The 22,861-nt window shown below is 39.8% G+C and overlaps 1 protein-coding gene and 1 non-coding gene across 2 annotated transcripts in view; one reads left to right on the top strand and one right to left on the bottom strand.

Annotated features, from left to right (window-relative positions):
• SPAG17 (sperm associated antigen 17) overlaps positions 1-22,861 on the bottom strand; it is a 232,357-nt gene that overhangs the window by 64,123 nt on the left and 145,373 nt on the right. The window contains exons 25-28 of the mRNA XM_043459617.1: positions 16,331-16,506; positions 10,095-10,212; positions 4,156-4,334; positions 3,408-3,567 (exon numbers count right to left, since the gene is read on the bottom strand). Of these exons, the coding sequence (XP_043315552.1) occupies positions 3,408-3,567; positions 4,156-4,334; positions 10,095-10,212; positions 16,331-16,506 (633 nt within the window). The remainder of the gene's footprint in view (positions 1-3,407; positions 3,568-4,155; positions 4,335-10,094; positions 10,213-16,330; positions 16,507-22,861) is intronic.
• On the top strand, positions 13,650-13,721 carry TRNAC-GCA. Its single transcript has one exon. It is a non-coding gene; the product is annotated as a tRNA-Cys (tRNA).

Genomic DNA, 22,861 nt, shown 5'->3' with positions numbered 1-22,861 from the left:
GATAGGTATTATAAAATACTGGTTATATAATCTGTGTTTTACAATATATCCGTGTAGTTAATTTTATATGTCATAGTTTGTACCTCTTAATCCTCCACCCCATACTGTCCTTTTCCTCTTTCCTCTCCCCATTGTAACTACTAGTTTCTTCTCTATATCTGTGAGTTTGCCTCTTTTTTGTTACCTTCATTAGTTTGTTGTATTTTTTAGATTTCACATAAAAGTGATATCATACAGCATTTATCTTTCTGTATCTGATTTATTTCACTTAGTATAATGCCCTCCAAGTCCATCCACGTTGCTGCAAATGGTACATTTTCATTCTTTTGTTATGGATGAGTAGTATTCCATTGTATGTATGTATCACATCTTACCACATCTTCTTTATCCACTTATCTGTTGATGGATGCTTAGGTTGCTTCCATATCTTGGCACTTGTAAATAACATTGTTATGAACATTGGGGTGTCTGTTCTTGAATTACTGGTTTTGGTGTTTTTTGGATATTGCACAGGAAAGGAAACCATTGATAAAATGAAAAGACAACTTACTGAATGGGAGGAAAAATTTGCAAATGATATGACTGATAAAGAGTTAAAATCCAACATATATAAATAGTTCATACAACTCAATAAAAAAAACCTGATTAAAAAATGGGCAGAAGAACTGAATAGACATTTTTCCAAAGAGGAAAGGCAGATGGCCAACAAGGACTGAAAAGATGCTCCCCATCCCTGATTTGCAGAGAAATGCAAATCAACCACAATGAGATACTACCTCACACCTCTGAGAATGACTGTCATCAAAAAGAACACAGATAACAAATGCTGGAGACAGTATGGAGAACAAACAACACTACCGGGGGAAATTAAATTGATACAGTCACTGTGGAAAACATTATGGAAGAAAACAAAATAGAACTATTATAGAGACCAAAGGAATGAGTTGCTTTTGCAGGGGGCTTCCCAGGTGGTGCTAGTGTTAAAAAGCCTGCCTGCCAGTGCAGGAAGTAGAAGAGATTCCTGGATTGGAAGATCCCTGAAGGAGGACATGGTAACCCACTCTGGTATTCCTGCTGGAGAATCCCGTGGACAGAGGAGCCTGGTGGGCTACAGTCCACGGGGTCTCAAAGAGCTGGACGTGACTGAAGCGACTTGGCATGGCATAGGTGCTGCTGCTGAGTCACTTAAGTCGTGTCCAACTCTTTGCGACCCCATGAATCATATGGCCCACCAGGCTCCTCCGTCCATGGGATTCTCCAGGCAAGAATACTGGAGTGAGTTGCCATTTCCTTCTCCAGGGGATCTTCCCAATCCAGGGATCAAACCCGAGTCTTTTAGTCTCCTGCACTGGCAGGTGGGTTATTTACCACTAGCACCACCTGGGAAGCATGACCCAGTATTTCTTTAAAATTTGAGTTATAATAAATAATTCACTTTGTCTTCCTATGAGGGTTCCTGGATACTGTGGTGAGCTGTGAACTTGGGAAAAAAAGATTAAATCTTGGTCTCACAGATTATTAAAGGCATATGAGACATTGAGAAAAATTTGTAATGCATGACAGTGCAATTTGGGGATTAGTTGCCCTGACTCAAATCCCAACTTTACCACTGACTAGCTGAGAAATCTCAAGGAAGTTAATTACTTAACCTCTCTGTGTCACAATTACCTTGTCTGTAAATTGAAATTATTAAGATATATATAGATATATACCTCACAGAGCTGTTGTGAGGATTTGCTGATTTAATATTTTTTTTTTTGATTTAATATTTTAAAGTATCCAGAATTGTGCCTGCTACATAAGCACACATCTCCTATATGTAAAGATTTCTTAAAATGAAAATGATGAGCATCCCAACAGTAAACCAAGGAAAGATGTGAATAGAAAATTCACAAAAAGAAAAAAAAAAAGCAATAAGCATCTTTAAATGTTTAATCTCACCAGTAGTCAAAGAAAGGCAAAATAATATAATAAGATGTGTTAATTACCTTTCAAACTGAGCAAGATGAGAAGACAGACCACAGCATTAGCAAAGGTATGAGGAGGCAGACATCTTCATACTGTGATGGAGGTAGGGGTAAAAACTGCAATTGTCTCGGAGGAGAGCAAGTAATTTAGATCGTGACAGACACTGTTGATTGCTCACCCAACTCTTCTCCACCTTCCTTTGTCCCTACTAGTAGTGCTCATCTCCTGAGAGAAAAGCCAAAACTGTTGGATGCTGTTTTCCCAGCCTAGGTCCCCATCCAGGTCTAGTCAATGAGATATAACATCCAGGTCTAGTCAATGAGATATAAGAGGAGACCTGGGTGGGGAGGGGAGGTGCTGGTGGACTCTGGAAGTATTTTTCTCCCTGATAAAGAAAGACATGTGAAGTTTCAGGATCAAACTCTCAGAAATTAATAGAATGAAAATACAGAAAAGTAGAAGGGTATAGTAGACATGAAAAGCACCATGAGCCAATTCAACATAATCAAGATTTAAACAATTTTCATACAATAGTGGGGTACAAATTATACTAAAAATCTTAATTTATCTACTTAAAAATAATTGCAGTATACAGTGGAACTGTATGTAAATTTGTTCTGCATTTTCTAAGTTTCCTGTAAATGTGTTATCATACTTTCATAATTTAAAAAGTAAAAAAGAAAGAGGAAAAAGGGACACATGAAAACTCTTATGTTCACCCTGTTTCCTTTCTTCATTTTAAAATTCACCTTTTTTTAATTGAAGCATAATTGATTTACAATGTTGTGCCAATCTCTGTCATACAGCACAGTAACCCAGCTATACATATTACAGACATTCTTCGCCCTCTTCCCTTTCTGCTTTGGAAGTTACGACATGAGGACCGCATACCTGGAGCTGACGTGGTCTTCTTGCTCTTCTGAGGAAAGGAGGAGGACAGAGAAGCCTGCCTAGAACCTTGATATCACTGATGCTCATCTAACCCTAAAACAGCGGCCCGGGTGTGAGAGCTAACATCGTCTCTGGTGGCTCAGTTGGCAAAAATCTGCCTACAGTGCAGGAGACCCAGATTCAAGCCTTGGGTCGGGAAGATCCCCTGGAGAAGGAAATGGCAACGCATTCCAGTATTCTTGCCTGGAAAATTTCATGGACAGAGAAGATTGGAGGGCTACAGTCCTGGGGTTGCAAGAGGTGGACACGACTTAGTGACTAAACCACCATCACCTCCATTTCAGAGTACATAATGACATAGGAAAATGTTTGCTATTTAATACAAAAAGATCAAAGTGATCAAGAAATGTGTAATGCAGTGATTCCCATTGAAATTTGCATTTATTCAACAAAAAGATAAGCATAATAATAGTAATAATAATGCTGAGCATTTATTAAGCTCTTGGACTGATTAAATCCATTATAAATTGAGAGGCTTCAGTTACTACCTTTCTTTGTGATGACAGTCTCTGATGGCGCTGTTTCTGATTTCTGCTGAGAAAGCGTGTCCATCAAGTCCGCACTGTGAGCACTGGCTGGCATGTCAGTAGGAAGACTGACAGGCCCTGAATCGGGACTGCTGCTCACAGTCCCATCTGCAAAGAGAATCTGAAGAAAAAGCCAAAGGGGAGCATTCTAAGAAACGAGGAAGAAACTGGTTAACAATACTGCGTGTCAGACTGCAATAGGTTAAAAATAGCTCAATGAAGTGGAACTTGCTGACTTGCAGATCCAGTAGGATAAAGCGTGTTATGATTTAGAGATCTGGAGCTCAGAGACAACAGAGCCAATAACACGAAAGTACAAAACAGTGACATTACTTTGTTTTCCATTTACTCGCTGTTTTGTTTATTTTCATTTCATGTATTTTATCAGTTTGACTTGTTTTACGATTTTCCATTCTTCACCCTTCTTCTCTGTAATTGGGAAATGATTCACCCTGTTTCAATTTTTCTAATGACTACGTTTAAAATTTCATCACATTCAAACACTTAGTTTCTGTCAATATCTGTCTAGTAGGTATACCATCTAAGGCAGTGTTTTTCTTCCAATTATAACATTCTGTGTCATTTTTAAAGCATTATTCATTTTTCAAATGAGCTGTTTCTCTTCCCTGTCATAGCACTATGACCCACCTCCAGCTCGTTTGTATTTTACTTTGCAGCAGGAAGAGTGTAATTTAACATAGTCCTTTACCTGTGTGGATCCATCCAGCATGTATTTGACAACGGTGCCTTGACTGGTGATAACTCTTGATGCTTCCTGCTCCAGCGGTGGCATCACCATTTTGTAGAACTCACAGTGCTTCACCTTCTGGGGGTAGTTCTGTCGGACCATGATATCCCACGTGGGTTCCTCATCTACAATACGTTGATCTTAAAAAGAAAAAAAAAAAGGCTTACTGTGAACTGGGCAATGCTGTGTGGCTGGAGTTTCATCTTCTTAATTTTTTTCATTATTTTGTTTATATCTGGACACGAGGACAGTTTTCATGTCATGACAGAATGGCCCAAATATGGATTATTTGCTGCCTTTAAAAAAGCTATTTTTTATGACTGTGCTGGGTCTTCTTCGTTGCTCTGGCTTTCTCTAGCTGAGGTACGTGGGCTTCTTGGTGCGGTGGCTCCTCTTGTTGCAGACCACAGGCTCTAGGTGGGCAGGCTCAGTAGTTGTGATGCATAGGGTTAGAGGCTCCATGGCATCCTGGTTTTCTCAGACCGGGGATGGAACCTGGGTCCTCTGCACTGGCAGGCAGATTCTTAACGACCGGACCACCAGAGAAGTCCCTTTTTGCTGCCTTTCTATATAGTAAATAAGGCCATTTATTTAATAGGCACTTTTTTCATGTATTAGCCATTCTCTCTACTGATGTTCAGGACATTTCAGGACAAAATTAGGAGGTGAGCAGTTATGCTGTCTTAGATATTGCCTTTTCTTCCTGTTGGTATTTTTCTTTCATCCTCTTTTCTTTTATCTCTCTTCCAGGGATGCACAATGCTCCCTGGCAGTCCCCCAGTCACCTGGAGCACCAGGAGAAATCATTCACTCAGGCCCGTTCTTTTTAAATCACTTACCATCTTCCAAAGTTTACACAGTCTTCTCTTCTCTAACCAAGTCCAGATTTTTCTCATGGTTCTACTCTTAACTGGTAATCAAGGAGAAAAGCACCTAATCAATTCCTCCAAAGGAAAGTACCATTATTGAGAATTTCTGGCACACAGCACCTACTCAGGTTTTGCTAATTGAATAATTTCCTCTTCTCCGTTTAAAAAGTCATTTACTAACATGAAATCCAATGTCTATCAGTGATGGAGTACATTAAAAAATCACAGTCTCTTCATCTGATTACATGTTATCTACATTTTTAAATAAATCTATTTGATACATGTGTATCATCTTGGATATCCAAAATAGAGATTGAATAAAAAGGCTATTTGCAGAAAAATATTTACAATATAATTTGTGTAAATTTTGCATTACTCACATTATTTGTTATTATAAAGGCATACATATAGCATATTTGTACAAACCTACTTGCACAAAAATCTAAATCTTGTTTACTATAGGAGAAAGAAAAGGAATAGAACATAATGAGAAATTTGGGGTTACAACTACGAAATTTTAAAAAATATTTTGATTAAAGTATGACAGAAAACAATATTTTGTCTGGCTGTCACATGAATATGTTATATTATCTATTACATTTTCTGTATTAAAAGTTAAAATAAAATGCTATTGGTTCTGGAGGAAAAATAAAGTGGTTTACTAATATGAAATGATGGCATTTCAAGAACTATATAGGACTAGTAGGAAAATATTTTTGAAGGAACATCCTTCATGGGACCCTTCAAGTCAAAGAAGGAATAATAAAAAAAATAATAAACATCTGTTGATATATTTCTACATGTTAAATGCTTTGCATATGCATTTTGTTCAGCCTACCTCAACAACCCTTTAAGGTAGACACTTTCATTTTCCAGAGTTTTTAGATGAATTAATGGAGGGTTACTTCTTTAAGGTCACACAGCTAGTAAGAGCTAAGATTTGAAAGCAAGTCTCTGTGCTCAGCCTTTCCCTTATACTGAAAAAACAACCACTGCTACCACGATTAAAAACAAACAAACAAAAACCTAACAGTGCAGTAATAGTCTCCCGATTAGGAAGTATTTTATCATTTAATATTTATAACAATCCTGTTTAGTAGATGTTATTTTACAAATGAAGAAATTCAGGGTGGTGGGTTATAACTTCTTCAAGGTCACCCTGGAAAGAACTCAAGTTTCTAGGCTCTTCCTTCTTACACTATGCCACCTTCTTTCCCTTGCCCTAGGCTGATTGTATGAAAACAGTGTTACTTTGATGTTTATGTTGTCATTATGTTCAGACTTGAATTAGAATATACATAATATAGGGGCTTCCCAGGTGGCACTAGTGGTAAAGAACCTGCTTGCCAATGCAGGAGATGCAAGAGATGTGGGTTCGGTCCCTGGGCCAGGAAGATCCCCTAGTGGAGGGCATGGCCACCCACTCCAGTATACTTGCTTGGAGAATTCTATGGACAGAGTAACCTGGAGGGCTACAGTCCATAGGGTAACAAAGAGTCAGACACGACTGAAGTTACTTGGCATGCAATACATGGAACATTTTAGAAAGATTATGTGTTCCAGGCAGAGTTATTATTAATTACATTTCCACTCTAACACAAACATGAAAACATCAGACTAGGAAATGAAACTAACAGAAAAGACAGGTAAAACAAGTATGAAGCTGTGGTTTGATAACAGAATCAAGAAAACAAACAGCAAACAATTATGTCTCTGAACTTGAAAACAATATCCCTCTCAGTACATTCATAGCATGTTTGACTTTGGAAGGCCCTCCAGGGCCTTCAGTCTTAGTAGCACACACAGTCGATCCCATCATGGAAAACTTGGACCACTAGGAATTCCCAGAAATAGAAACAAAGGTCCAGACTCTATTTTTAATAATTCAGAAAGCCTAATGAAAAGTAAAACTGAGACACAATAGCTACAATATTGTTTCTTCTCATTCGGCTGGCAAATGAATATACCATTGAATTGTTTTTCAATTCGCATACTCTTTATCTTTGATGGATACACTTTTCAAATATGGTCTACAGAAGGGAATTATGGGGGTGGGGTGGGGGAGCTTCCCAAGTGGTTCAGTGCTGAAGAATCTGTATGCTAATGCAGGAGACACGAGTTTGATCCCTAGGTCGGAAAGATCCCCTAGAGTAGAAAATGGCAACCCGCTCCAGAATTCTTGCCTGGAGAATCCCATGGACAGAGGAGCCTGGCGGGCTACAGTTCATGCGGATGCAAAGAGTTGGACTTGGCTGAGTGACTGAGTGCATGCATACATACACACACACACACGAATTATAATAAAGAGGGTATTTGATTGTGAAAAAAATGTGATTCACTGATACAATGTACCATTTCTCAAGTGGGGAACTATGGCCCTGAGGTGGTAAGCTCTTATAAGGGCCATACAATTAATTAGAACCCAAATCCCAGCTTAGCAACTTGCTGTGTTGCCTCTCCTAATTCTACTGCAATAGTGGGTCTCCATTTAAATGATATTCAAATCAAATCACCAGTATGGATAGCCTCCCTGCATTGGATTAAAGAAGTTCTATTGTACCAAGGGAACATTTCATGCAAAGATGGGTTCAATAAAGGGCAGAAATGGTATGGACCTAACAGAAGCAGAGGATATTAAGAAGAGGTGGCAAGAATACACAGAAGGACTGTACAAAAAAGATCTTCATGACCCAGATAATCACAATGATGTGACCACTCACCTAGAGCCAGACATCCTGGAATGTGAAGTCAGGTGGGCCTTAGAAAGCATCACTACAAACAAAGCTAGTGGAGGTGATGGAATTCCAGTTGACCTATTTCAAAGCCTGAAAGATGATGCTGTGAAAGTGCTGCACTCAATATGCCAGCAAATGTGGAAAACTCAGCAGTGGCCACATGACTGGAAAAGGTCAGTTTTCATTCCAATCCCTAAGAAAGGCAATCCCAAAGAATGCTCAAACTACCACACAGTTGCACTCATCTCACACGCTAGTAAAGTAATGCTCAAAATTCTCCAAGCCAGGCTTCAGCAATACGTGAACCATGAACTTCCAGATGTTCAAGCTGGTTTTAGAAAAGGCAGAGGAACCAGAGATCAAATAGCCAACATCCGCTGGAACATCGAAAAAGCAAGAGAGTTCCAGAAAAACATTTATTTCTGCTTTATTGACTATGCCAAAGTCTTCGACTGTGTGGATCACAATAAACTGTGGAAAATTCTGAAAGAGATGGGAATACCAGACCACCTGACCCACCTCTTGAGAAACCTATATGCAGGTCAGGAAGCAACAGTTAGAACTGGACATAGACCAACAGACTGGTTCCAAATAGGAAAAGGAGTATGTCAAGGCTGTATATTGTCACCCTGCTTATTTAACTTATATGCAGAGTACATCATGAGAAACGCTGGGCTGGAAGAAGCACAAGCTGGAATCAAGATTGCCGGGGGAAATATCAATAACCTCAGATATGCAGATGACACCACCCTTATGGCAGAAACTGAAGAGGAAATAAAAAGCCTCCTAATGAGGGTGAAAGAGGACAGTGAAAAAGTTGGCTTAAAGCTCAACATTCAGAAAACTAAGATCATGGCATCTGGTCCCATCACTTCATGGGAAATAGATGGGGAAACAGTGGAAACAGTGTCAGACTTTATTTTGGGGGGCTCCAAAATCACTGCAGATGGTGACTGAAGCCATGAAATTAAAAGATGCTTACTCCTTGGAAGGAAAGTTATGACCAACCTAGATAGCATATTAAAAAGGAGAGGCATTATTTTGCCAACAAAGGTCCGTCTGGTCAAGGCTATGGTTTTTCCAGTGGTCATGTACGGATGTGAGAGTTGGACTGTGAAGAAAGCTGAGTGCTGAAAAATTGATGCTTTTCAACTGTGGTGTTGGAGAAGACTCTTGAGAGTCCCTTGGACTGCAAGGAGATCTAACCAGTTCATTGTAAAGGAGATCAGTCCTGGGTGTTCATTGGAAGGACTGATGCTGAAGCTGAAACTCCAATACTTTGGCCACCTCATGTGAAGAGTTGACTCATTGGAAAGGCCCCTGATGCTGGGAGGGATTGGGGGCAGGAGGAGAAGGGGATGACAGAGGATGAGATGGCTGGATGGCATCACTGACTCGATGGACATGAGTTTGGGTAAACTCCGGGAGTTGGTGATGGACAGGGAGGCCTGGCTGCGATTCATGGGGTCGCGAAAGTCGGACACGACTGAGCGACTGGACTGAACTGAACTGATTGTACTTATTCATCTTAATAAGGTGCCATAAACTCTATAAAAGTATGGGCTTCCCAGGTGGCACTAGTGGTAAAGAACCCACCTGCCAATGCAGGAGATGTAAGAGACAGGATTGATCACTGGGTTGGGAAGAACCCCTGGAGGAGGATACAGAAACCCACTCCAGTATTTTCCTGGAGAATCCCATGGACAGAGAAGCTTGGTGGGCTACAGTCCATGGGGTCGGACATGACTGAAGCAACTTAGCATGCATGCACCCTATAAAAGTATATGCTGATACCTGGAAACAAGACTGGTATTCTTCATCCATTTAACCTGCACTTATCTCTATCTACTCTATGCTCACTCCCCTTTGCTTTGATTAGACCAGCAAAGTTCTGTACATGTGGCCCTTTGCAGAGGCAAGAACACAGAGACACACTGTAGTTACTAAGAGCATTAGCTTTGCCAGCACTGGACCAAGAATGGCATTTTACCTCTGCCACTTAGGAATTGAGTGACATGGTTAAAGATATTGAATTTTCTGTTGTCTCAATTTATTTTGTGAAATGAAATTATTAGGACTTGGAGTACAGTAGTTGTATTTTGTCATGTATGTTAAGCACTTAGACAGTGTCTGGCCCATAGTAAGTGCTCAAAAATGGTGGTTACTATTAGCTCATTATTCATTATCAACAAACATATCTAACTGGTAGGAAAGCACACGATTTCAATGGTGATTCAAGTGTTTTCTATGTAACTCCCCTCCTCCTTGCCTCCTCCTTCCCCTGGCCGGCACTCACCTGGGGACTCTCGCCCCATGAAGGTTACTTGGAGCCCATTGGGGCAAGACACATTCAGGTTTTGGAAGATGGGAACATGAGGAGTCTCTTGTAAAACAGGCTCCAGTTCTTCTACTTCCTGTAAATAATACAAGATGTGAATAATTTCCTGTCATTTTCTAAACGAGTTATTGATTTCTTATGACTAAACAAGGACTTGCTGTATACTTAGAATATGACTTTCTCAGGATGATAGGGCCCTGCAGTGGAGCCTAATAAGGATGTCTCTCTACCGTGCAACTGATATTTTACTTGTAGCACAACACACAGACATGTGAAACAGCTAAATAATAGTACCAAATGGTTGGCATCTTTCCTCAGAAAAGGGAGATATCAAAGTTAATAAGACTGATTAGGAAAGGATGATAAAGAAGTTGGGACTTGAACTAGGCCTTGAAAGATGCCTCATATAGGCATATAGGTGTAAGGGCTGACCAAGATCCCCAGCACCTTCTGTTTGATTCTTACAGTTTGGATGCTAGAGATATTATGTTATAAGGATATACATCTTATATTTTTTTTTTCCTATAGTGAGCATGCATTGCTTTTGTAGTAAGTAAAAACAATAAAAGAAAGACAATAAAAAGGATTATAAGTTTTAATGAGGGCTTGGGTGTGTCTACTTAACAAACTGTAAATGATTTTATGCTAACTGTGCCTGAATCCCTTGTTTGGTTATGTGTACTCTAGGATAAAAGTTACTTGTAATCACCAACAATAATCATTTCAGTTTTTCCAACTGACTTTCTTAGTGGCCTACCACCAAAATCATCCCAACCGATCCCCCAGTATTGGATCTTTAATTTATTCTCTGTGGTCCTCTATTACTGATCATTTAGGTGGTTCTGCCTTTGTTACTTGAAGAAGGAAATGGCAACCCGCTCCAGTACTCTCGCCTGGAAAACCCCATGGATGGAGGAGCCTGGTAGGCTGCAGTCCATGGGGTTGCTTAGAGTTGGACACAACTGAGCGACTTCACTTTCACTTTTCTTTTTTTTTCCATTATTTTTATTAGTTGGAGGCTAATTACTTTACAATATTGTAGTGGTTTTTGTCATACATTGACATGAATCAGCCATGGATTTACACGTATTCCCCATCCCGATCCCCCCTCCCGCCTCCCTCTCCATCCCATCCCTCTGGGTCTTCCCAGTGCACCAGCCCCGAGCACTTGTCTCATGCATCCAACCTGGGCTTGGTGATCTGTTTACCCTTGATAGTATACTTGTTTCGATGCTGTTCTCTCAAAACAATCCCACCTCGCTTTCTTCCCACAGAGTCCCAAAGTCTGGTTCTGTACCATCTGTGTTCTTTTTTCTGTTTTGCATATAGGGTTATCGTTACATCTTTCTAAAATTCCATATATAACGTTAGTATACTGTATTGGTGTTTTTCTTTCTGGCTTACTTCACTCTGTATAATGGGCTCCAGTTTCATCCATCTCATTAGAACTGATTCAAATGAATTCTTTTTAATGGCTGAGTAATATTCCATGGTGTATATGTACCACAGCTTCCTTATCCATTCGTCTGCTGATGGGCATCTAGGTTGCTTCCATGTCCTGGCTATTATAAACAGTGCTGCGATGAACATTGGGGTGCACGTGTCTCTTTCAGATCTGGTTTCCTCAGTGTGTATGCCCAGAAGTGGGATTGCTGGGTCATATGGCAGTTCTATTCCAGTTTTTTAAGGAATCTCCACACTGTTCTCCATAGTGGCTGTACTAGTTTGCATTCCCACCAACAGTGTAAGAGGGTTCCCTTTTCTCCACACCTCTCCAGCATTTATTGCTTGTAGACTTTTGGATAGCAGCCATCCTGACTGGCGTGTAATGGTACCTCATTGTTTTGATTTGCATTTCTCTGATAATGAGTGATGTTGAGCATCTTTTCATGTGTTTGTTAGGCCATCTTGTATGTCTTCTTTGGAGAAAATGTCTGTTTTAGGGTTCTTTGGCCCATTTTTGAAATTGGGTCATTTAATTTTTCTGGAATTGAGCTGGGCAAGGAGTTTGCTTGTATATTTTTGAGATGAATCCTTTGTCTGTTGCTTCGTTTGCTATTATTTTCTCCCAATCTGAGGCTGTCTTTTTCACCTTACTTATAGTTTCCTTTGTTGTGCAAAAGCTTTTAAGTTTCATTAGGTCCCATTTGTTTATTTTTGCTTTTATTTCCAATATTCTGGAGGTGGGATCGTAGAGGATCCTGCTGTGATTTATGTCGGAGAGTGTTTTGCCTATGTTCTCCTCTAGGAGTTTTATAGTTTCTGGTCTTACATTTAGATCTTTAATCCATTTTGAGTTTATTTTTGTGTATGGTGCTAGAAAGTGTTCTAGTTTCTTTCTTTTACAAGTGGTTGACCAGCTTTCCCAGCACCACTTGTTAAAGAGGTTGTCTTTTCTCCATTGTATATTCTTGCCTCCTTTGTCGAAGATAAGGTGTCCATAGGTTTGTGGATTTATCTCTGGGCTACTCACTTTTCACTTTCATGCATTGGAGAAGGGAATGGCAACCCACTCCAGTGTTATTTCCTGGAGAATCCCAGGGACAGGGGAGCCTGGTGGGCTGCCGTCTATGGGGTTGCACAGAGTCGGACACGACTGAAGCGACTTAGCAGCAGTAGCAGCAGCAGCCTTTGTTACTAACAGAGAATAAAATCTGAATTGTCAACTAAAAATCAATTAATAACAAACACGGCAAAATTAAGAGGAAAAAGCTTATGAGCTTCCGTAAAATGAACAGTATTGCTCAAAGGCACAAACATGCCATGACAAACCTGTCATTACATTCAGAACCATTATCCCCTATTTCTTCATTATAGTCAATTAAAAAAAAAAGTTGGGTGGACCAATTGGTTAGCCACCAAATTGCTTTCAGCTAAGTTAACTAATTACCTGGGACTATTCACAACACTTCAACATTTTCACTTAACAAGGAGCAAGTGTCTGAGCTTGAGAACTCTCATCCAGTAGAGCTGTGTAAATATGGTGCAGAGGCTCAGTAACATTCAAACCCCATAGCTTTCAACTTTTAATTTATTTATTCATTTTTATTGACTTACAGCTGCATTACAGTGTTATGTTACAATATTATGTGATAGAGCAAAGTGACTCAGTTACACACATATATATTCTTTTCTCACATTCTTTTCTATTATGGTATATCATAGTATATTGTATATAGTTCCCTGTGCTCCACAGTAGGACCTTGTTATTTACCCATTCTATATACACTAGTTTGCATCTGCTAATTCCAAACTCCCAATTCAACCCTCTCCCCCTTGGCAACCACCAGCTTATTCTCTACGTTCCTGATTTAATTTCTATTTCATACATAGGTTCCTTTGTGCCATATTTTAGATTCCACATATAAGTGATATCATATGATATTTGTCTTTCTCTTTCTGACTTCACTTACCATGATAATCTTTAGTTGCATTCACATTGCTGCAAATGGCATTATTTTGTTCTTTTTCTTTGCTGAGTATTATTTCATGTATGTCTATATACATATACCTTCCCTGGTGGCTCAGATGGTAAAGCATCTGCCTGCAATGCAGGAGACCCAGGTTCGATCCCTGGGTCGGGAAGATCCCCTGGAGGAGGGCATGGCAACCCACTCCGGTACTCCTGCCTGGAAAATTCCATGGACAGAGGAGCCTGGTAGGCTACAGTCCATGGAATTACAAAGAGTCGGACATGACTGAGTGACTTCACTTTCACTTTCATATACATAAATATATACCTATGTAGATGTGATGTATATAGTAGTAAAGTAATATTTCACTATACACACACACACACACACACACATCTGTATTCATTCATCTGTCAACGGACATTTAGATTGTTTCTAAGTCTTCCTATTGTGAATAGTGCTGCTATAAACATAGGAGTGAATGTGTTGTTGAATTATAGTTTTGTCTGGATATATGCCCAGGAGGGATTTTTGGATCATATGGTAGTTCTAGTTTTAGTTTTCTGAGAAACCTCCACAGTGTTCTCCACAGTGACTGCACTAATTTACATTCCCACCAGGAGTGTAGAGGTTTCCCTTTTATCCACACCCTCTTCAGTATTTGTTATTTATAGACTTTTTTTTTTTGATGACTGTTCTGACTACTGTGAGGTGGTAACCTCATTGTAGTTTTGATTTGCATTTCACTAATAATTAGTGATGCTAACTGTCTTTTCATGTGCCTATTGGCCATCTGTACTTCTTCTTTGGAGAAATGTCTCTTTAGGTGTTCTCCCCATTTTTCAATTAGATCGCTTGCTTTTTCTTGTAGAGTTGTAGGAGCTCCTTGTGTGTTTTGGAAATTAAGCCCTTGTCAGTTGCATCACTTGCAAATATTTTCTCTAAGTAGTCTTTTCATTTTGTTTATGGTTTCCTTTGCTGTGAAAAAGCTTTTAAGTTTGATCAGGTCCTATTTACTTCTTTTTTTTTTTTTTGATCAGGTCCTATTTACTTTCATATATTTATTTCTATTGTCCCAGGAGACTGACCTAAGAAAACACTGATATGATTTACATCAGAGAATGTTTTGCCTATGTTTTTACTTCTAAGAGTTTCTACTTCTAAGAGTTTTATGGTATCATGTTTTATGTTTAAGTCTTTAAGCCATTTTGAGTTTATTTTTCTGTATGGTGAGAACATGTGTTCTAGCTTCATTGATTTACATGTGGCTGTCCAACTCTCCCAGCACCACTTGTTGAAGAGACTGTCATTTTCCCACTGTATATTCTGGCCTCCTTTGTCAAAGATGAACTGACCACAGGTGTGTGAGCTTATTTCTGGGCTCTCTATACTGTTTCACTGATCCATATGTCTGCTTTGTGCCCATACTATCCTGTTATGATTACTGTAGCCTTGTAGTATTGTCTGAAGTCTGGGAGGGTTATGCTTCCTGCTTTGTTATTTTTCTTCAGGATTGGTTTGGCAATTCTGGGTCTTTTATAGCTTCAGGATAAAATTTTGGGATCTTAGGATTATTTGTTCTAGTTCTGTGAGAAAGGTCATGGGTAATTAGATAGGAATCACATTAAATCTTGGATTGCTTTGGGTAGTATGGCCATTTTACCAATAGTAATTCTTCCAATCCAACAGCACGGGGTATTTTTCTATTTCTTTGAGTCCTCTTTACTCTCCTAACCTTTCATAGTTGTTAGCATATAAACTGTTTACCTCCTTGACGAGCAAACCCTAGAATTTTCAAAAGGCCAGGCCCTAAAAATTCCAGGGCCCCAATCACTTTTTAGCACATTTTTTTTTTCTAATAAGTTGAGAATCTGTACATTGTAAAAACTGTACAGGTGTACCAGTAAAGCCAAAAGAGTCAAGATTTGATCAGTAGTTTCCTTCTTGTTCTTCATTTAGAAACTCTTTTGATCTATATACTTCTATTAGGAAATATTTAGAGTCAAAGAACTCATGAGTATATGTGTGTATGTGCTCACATGCCTGTTTGCAGGTAGAGGGTAGACCACTCTTTAACTGGAAGTGGATTGTCCTTTAGTCTTGCTGAATTCCAAGCACATCAACTTCCCAGTTGCTCAGTCATGTCCAACTCTGCAGCCCCATGGACTGTAGCCCACCAGGATCCTCTGTTCATGGAATTTTCCAGGCAAGAATACTGGAGTGGGTTGCCATTCCTTACTCCAGGGGATCTTCCTGACCCAGGGATCAAACCCATGTCTCTGGCACCTCCTGCATTGGCAGGCAGGTTCTTTACCACTAGCGCCAGCTGGTAAGCCCAAGCTCATCAATATCTAAGTCCAAATCTACCAAATAGAAGTGTTTCCACTATTTAGTTAAAGATCCTCCTCTTCCAATTGTTGTTTATCTCAATGGAACTAAATGAAGTCTTAAAAATAAGGAATGGTAGGAACTTTATCATCCTAAAGCAAAGAACATCCAAGATCCAAGGTGGGGAAATGGTTGAACTAGCTATTCTAAGTTTGGAATGAATGACCTGAGACAGTTTGTAGATGACTGACAACATGTCTCCCAGTGTGGGAATTCAACTCCTGTGTGCAGGCCTCTTTCGTCCATTTAAAATAGAAAGTGCAAGGAGTGTTAGTTAATCTGAACAGTGAAATACATACACTGTAATAACACTATTGGCATAAATCATGATCTTCAAAAAGTTAACATTGAGTCAGAAGCAGATTCTGGGAATCCATGGCAGGGTCCACTTACCTTTTTCTCTTCTTCTTTCAGGTGCTCCTCTTCTTTAAGAGAGTCTTTGGGTTTTTCTTTCCCTTTTGTTTTCCCTTTGCCTTTGCCTTGAGGAATACTCACTACAACAGGAATCACTGTTGGAGTATGTACTGATGGGATATTCAACATAGATTCCAAGTTAGGATCCTTATCCTCTACAATACGAGAAAGAGGAAAAAGAAATTAGACATTTATATTTGATATGTTTGTTAAATAAAATTTACATCTCAAAAATTTATACAATTTGACAATTTTTACCTTGCTAGTAGCATTTATCAGTTGTATAGGTTTTAGGAGATAATGCAGTTGATTTGAAGATCAAAATTGTAGTTTAAAAATTTGAGGCACTTAATACTTTGATACATTTGGTTGAGTCATTATTTCACATGTTCTTCCATCCCCATCTAGATTGTTAATGTCTAATGATAAGGCAGTAACCATCTCTTCATTTATTTGAGAAATATTTATTGATAGACTCTTATATGTAAACATGTGGAGCAATGAACAATAAAGGGAAAAAAGACTATAGGAAGATAAAATAGTCTAAATAAGATCTGCTCTCAAATAACTTCAAGACAAAGACATATTAAACAAGAACGTAATGAGGGATACAAACAAGGAAATTTAGAAAAGAAAGATTATTTCTAGGTGAGATGATAAAAGAAGTTTTCTTGCAGAAGACTGATTTTATTCTGGATTTTAATGCAGAATTGTAAATGGAGGAATTATGTCAGAAAGTTCTGAGCATCCCTTACATCTTGAGTTATATTTCCTGGATTCCAGAGTAACACCCCCACCTGGATATCATCTTAGCTCTCTGGTCATTTTTCCTCAGTCTCCTTTACTAATTCTTCCTGTTGTTGAAAGTTGGTAGCCCCCGGTTTTCACTCCTCTTCTCATTACACAACAGATATTCTCATTCCTGGTTGCCCATAATAATTATTCACAGAATTTTAAAAAATTCTCAGACTCCCACGTTGACCTACTGAGTTAGACTCTCTGGGGAGGAGGCCCAGGCATTTCTAGTTGTGAAACACCGCATGTGATGGTGATACACAGTCAGGCTGACAACCTTTATTATCTCTATTAGATCTGGGCTCCAGCTGTCATCTACATGCCAATGCCTCCAAAATTTACATATCTAGGCATGGGATTTCTTCTCAGCTCCGGATCTGTATTTCCAACTGCTTTTAGATATCACCCCTCTGTTTGTGGTACTGGAGATATTTCAAAATCAATAAGCCTCTATTCTTCCAAGCAGATAACCCTCTTTCCTATGTTCTCAACCTCAGTCAATGTCATGATCAATCATGCACTTTTTTTCTCAAGTTAGACATTGAGATCATTTGCATTTTCTCTTTTTTGACTTACCCATACATCCAGCCATTCACAGAGCCCTCAGATATTGCTCTCATATCATGCGTCTCATATCCATTCCTACCACCTTAATTCAAATTATTATTCTCTTGCTTTTTTTGGTAGCAGTTTCCTAATACCACTGCCTCAGTGTATTTCCAAACCATCACTATAATTATGTTCCTAAAATAAAATCTTTTCATATCACTTTCCTTTTCTTACTGAAAAACCTCTAGTGCTCACTAATCTTAAAGCACACACAATGCTTACCCATTTCCACTCTAGTCACAGTCATCATTTTTCTATAAAGATGCCAGGCTTTTACACAACTGTATATTTATACCAATGGTTCTTACTGTCCAGAATTTCCTTTCCTTGTTGCTTTGACTGGACAGTTCCTACTCAGCTATGAAGTCTCATCTCGGGTGCTGTGCCTTCTCTCTCAAGTATTTTCTGGTTGTCCCTAGTACTTGGTTTATATATAATTTTTAGCACTTATGCCGTTATCTCACTATTTCTGGTTTCTCTTCCCATGAGACAATGAGTTTTCTGAGCAGATGTAACCAGATGCCTGACTCATAGGAAGTATGGAATATCAGCAGTGAAGGGCATCTAGTTGGAGGCAGCTGGAAACTCCTTCCTCTCATCCCCATCCTTTTACTCAATCAGCAAATATTTACTGAGTACCTATTACTATGCACCATGAATTGGGTAACCAGTGATGAGCGAGACAACAGGAACTTGTAATGAAATGGCAATTCAGCTCAAGAGAGCCTCAGGTATTCAGTATTGTGTGTTAAGCCTGTGTTAGGGAAAGTACAGAGCACTGTGGCAACCTAGAAGAAGGGCATTTGATACTAAATATTTCATACAAGCTGTACTTTATATGGTCATCCTTTAACTCCACAGGGGTTGGTTCCAGGACACCCTCATGGATGTCAAAATTCCATGGATGCTCAAGTCCCATATAAAATGGTATAGTATTTATTTCCATAGAGAGGAAATAATAGCCTTTCACACTGTCCATTTCAACACCCAATCCTCTTGATATGTGAAGGAATCTGCTGCCTGTGAGCCTGAGCATAGGCTGTTGAAGTGTTGATATTCTTTTCCCTTGAAGAATCACCTACATTTGGCAGTGTTTAAGGCCATTTTTGGGCTTCCCTGGTAGCTCAGCTGGTAAAGAATCCACCTGCAATGCAGGGGACCCTGATTTGATTCATGGGTTGGGAAGATCCCCTGGAGAAGGGATAGGCTACCCACCCCAGTATTCTTGGGCTAATAACAATATAAAAACTTATTGAATACATCCCACCCAGAATATTCCTAACTTTTGGGCTTCCCTGATGGCTCAGACAGTAAATAATCTGCCTGCCATATAGGAGACCTGGGTTCGATCCCTGGGTAGGGAAGATCCCCTCGGGGAGGGCATGGCAATCCACTCCAGTATTCTTGCCTGGAGAATCCCATGGACAGAGGAGCCTGATAGACTATAGTCCATGGGGTCGCAAAGAGTTGGACATGACTGAGTGACTAAGCACGTGGACATTTTCCCATAAACTTTAAATCATTTCCAGATTACTTATAATACTTAATACAATGTAAATGCTGTGTACATAATTATTATACTGTATCATTTAGAGAATAATGACAAGAAAAAAAAGTATGTTTATGTTCAGTATAGTCGCAACTATGCAACCATCACAGGCTTAACTGTATGGTACACATCAACAATGTAATACTTTCTTTCAACAGTTACAGATTGCTTTTATTTAATGATGCAAAAAATACCAAATAAAACATCTATTATTTAAAATACAAGTATATATAGAAAATATAGAGAAATATTAATTCATTCTCTCTCTTCCTCTCTCTCTCACACATACACAAACGTAGTGCTAACACTCACCATAACCCTGATTCTTCTCTCTTGATCCCCTTGGATGATGATGATGACAATGATGATTGCTATATGGTGTCTATGGTACCAATGTGGCGAGTTGATGAGGTGTGTGGCACTGTTGGTAAGTGGTGAGGCATCAGGCTAAGTTAAGCCTTATGACAGGATGTCAGAAGGTATTCAGTCCAGATAATTGGGTTCCAACTGTAGACACTGACACTTTGGAGGAGGCTCAGTAACACTAATGTCAGGATCTCTGGAGGTTGAGGGCTGAGGATCTTCAAGTGTTGATCACAACTGCAGATGCTTTAGTTAGAATCATTGTTAGAGGGAGCTGTTTCTTCCTTCTCTATGTATCATCAAAGAAGTCTTGCAGTGGTTGTAGGCATGCTGTTATACCTTGGGTGACACAGAGGCTTCAGTCCAAAAAAGGACTGTACTTGAGGATCACATCCTTTAACACTTGCACCTATTGAAAAGTCACTGCCATTTTTTCAAGTGTTCAAATTGATGGCTCTGCTTCCTCTAAATTTTCTGCATCATCACAGTCATCTGCAGAAGACTTCAGCAGATCTTTGAGTTCCTTGTTGCTAAGGATCCCTTTATCTTCTTCTATATGTTCTTCGACATCATCCTAGACCATGTCAGAGGAGGCACCCCCCTCAACTTCCCTTGAAACATTTGAGATATTCAGATATTTGAGATATTTGACGATTTATACATCAATAGTGGGGGAGTCATTGAGACCATCAACCATCCTATAATGATATATATATATATAATATATGATATATATTATATATATATATCCTATAATGGCTTCAAACACGCCCTGACTGTCTCAGGCTTCAGGGTATCTACAGACTCTGCAATAAACACAGTTCAAATCACAACTGTGGAGCTCTTCTGTAAATCCATAATGCTGCAGTCCAGGTTAGCACCAAGGACAGCATGAATATCTCCCAAGGTAAGGCGGATGTAAATTGCCTTAATGTCCGTGACAATGCCTTGATTGAGTGGCTATAATGGCAACCCACTCCAGTACTCTTGCCTGGAAAATCCCATGGATGGAGGAACCTGGTAGGCTACAGTCCATGGGGTCACAGAGTCAGACACGACTGAGTGACTTCACTTTCACACTTTCTTTCAGCAGTGATGCAGCACTAGGAGGCAGGAACATCACTTCCACTTTCTTGTCAATGAGGCAGAGAAGTTCAGTTGGTTGGGAGCATTGCCAATTAAGAGGAACTCTTTGAATGGCAGCCCCTTCTCTTCCAGGTATTTCTTCGCTTCAAGAATGAAGCCTTGGAGGAACCATTCTAAGAACAAGACTTCTGTCACCCAAACTTTCCTGTTATGCTGCCAGAACACAGGCAGACAATTTTTGTTTTTGTTCTTCCAGGCCCAGGAGTTGTTTGCTTATAGACTAGGCTTGATCATGTTACCTGTTGTATTGCCACACAGTAAGGTGAGCTTTCTGGGCCTTGAACCCCGGGGTTTACCTGGCCCTGTTACAGATGTAGATATGATTGGGCATCTTCTTCCAGAATAAGCCTGTTTTATCACAATTGAAGACTGGCTCTGGAAAGTGAACTTTCTCTTCTGTGAGTTTCTCGAGGTCTTCTGGCAACACTGATGCTGCTTTGGCATTGGCTGATGTTGATTGTTCCATGATCTTTAAGTTTTTGAGGGACCTTAACACTTTACTACCTAAGCAGCCATCTCTTAAGACCCTTAAATCCCTTCCTCTTGCTCTCCTCACCATCCCCACAGCACTGCTCACAGGGGCTATGTGCTCTTTCATCCATAATTTTGCTACCCCCAGGGACATGCTTCACGCCATGGCCCTTAGCCACACGCAAAATGCTTTCTGTCTTTACAAGCACTTTGTAATGAACTAGAGAGATCATTTTTGCCATTGTAGGGGCAGCTCTAGCACTTCTATGAATTTCAGCTTCTTTCTGCATTACTGTGAGAATGTTCCATTTGTTCTTAGTGACCTTACATCCCACTTCAGCAAGGCATGTGTCACTTTTTAAAAGATCTAAAGATTTGTATTTTATTGTTTAGAGAGAGCATTTTGTACTCCCTCTTGGCCTTTGTAGGATTGTTTTCACCACTTAATTGCTATTGGGAGCCATTTTTCACAGAAACCAAGCATGCACACATAACATGTGTAGCAAACAAACAAAATGCCAGAAGAACAATGCTCATACAAAGAGCATTGGAGAGACTGGATCTATGATGTGGTGGGAGGTCACAGTAGGGTGGGCCTACACATCCCATCATCCACCTGACTTCAGCCCAGTGCTAGGCGGGTGGACAATTTGGGGGCAAAGTTTTGCTCTGTGAAATTTTCTTGAATTTTTTTAAAGAATATTTTAAACCTGAGGTTGACCAAATCTATGAATACAGAACCCATGGATATGGGATATGGAGGCCTGACTATACCGTGCAATTGTTTTTCTACAAATGTGCCACACTTTTATATTACCGAGATTTTGCACATGCTGCTCCTGATAGAGAATTCCCTTCCTTTGATTCTTTGCCTAAGCAAGTTCCACTCACCTCCAAAGACTCAGTTCACACGAGTGAAACATTTCTTAGAGCAAGTAACCTGTAAGCTGAGTCCTGAAGCATGGGAGGAAGTTCACTGTTCAAAGTGGTGGTATATATAGCAAGAGGAAGAGTTCTGAGCAAAGGGCACAGCATGGGCAATTGGTCAGAGATAAGACATAACATAGATCATCAAGGAACTGAAAGGCACAAAAAAGCACAGGGGAGCCAAGTTGTGGAGATAATACAAAAGGCCCATTGACAGATGAATGGTTCAAGTGTGATGTATACTTACAATGGAACACTATTCAGTCTTAAAAAAGAAGGACATTCTGTAATGTGCAACAATGTGGATGATGCTTGAGCACAGTATGCTAAGTGAAATAAAGTGAAAGTCGCTCAGTTGTGTCTGAGTCTTTGCGACCCCATGGACTATACAGTCCATGGAATTCTCTAGGACAGAATACTGGAGTGGGTAGCCTTTCCTATCTCCAGGGGATCTTCCCAACCCAGGGATCAAACCCAGGTTTCCCGCATTGTGGGCGGATTTTTTACCAGCTGAGCCACAAGGGAAGTCCAGGAATACTGGAGTGGGTAACCTATCCCTTCTCCAGGGGATCTTCCCAACCTGGGAATCAACCAGGGTCTCCTTCATTGCAGGCAGATTCTTTACCAACTGAGCTATCAGGGAAGCCCTA

Source organism: Cervus canadensis, chromosome 2 (genome assembly GCF_019320065.1).
Source record: "Cervus canadensis isolate Bull #8, Minnesota chromosome 2, ASM1932006v1, whole genome shotgun sequence".
NCBI lineage: Eukaryota > Metazoa > Chordata > Mammalia > Artiodactyla > Cervidae > Cervus > Cervus canadensis.
This window is presented reverse-complemented; position numbering and strand designations above follow the sequence as displayed.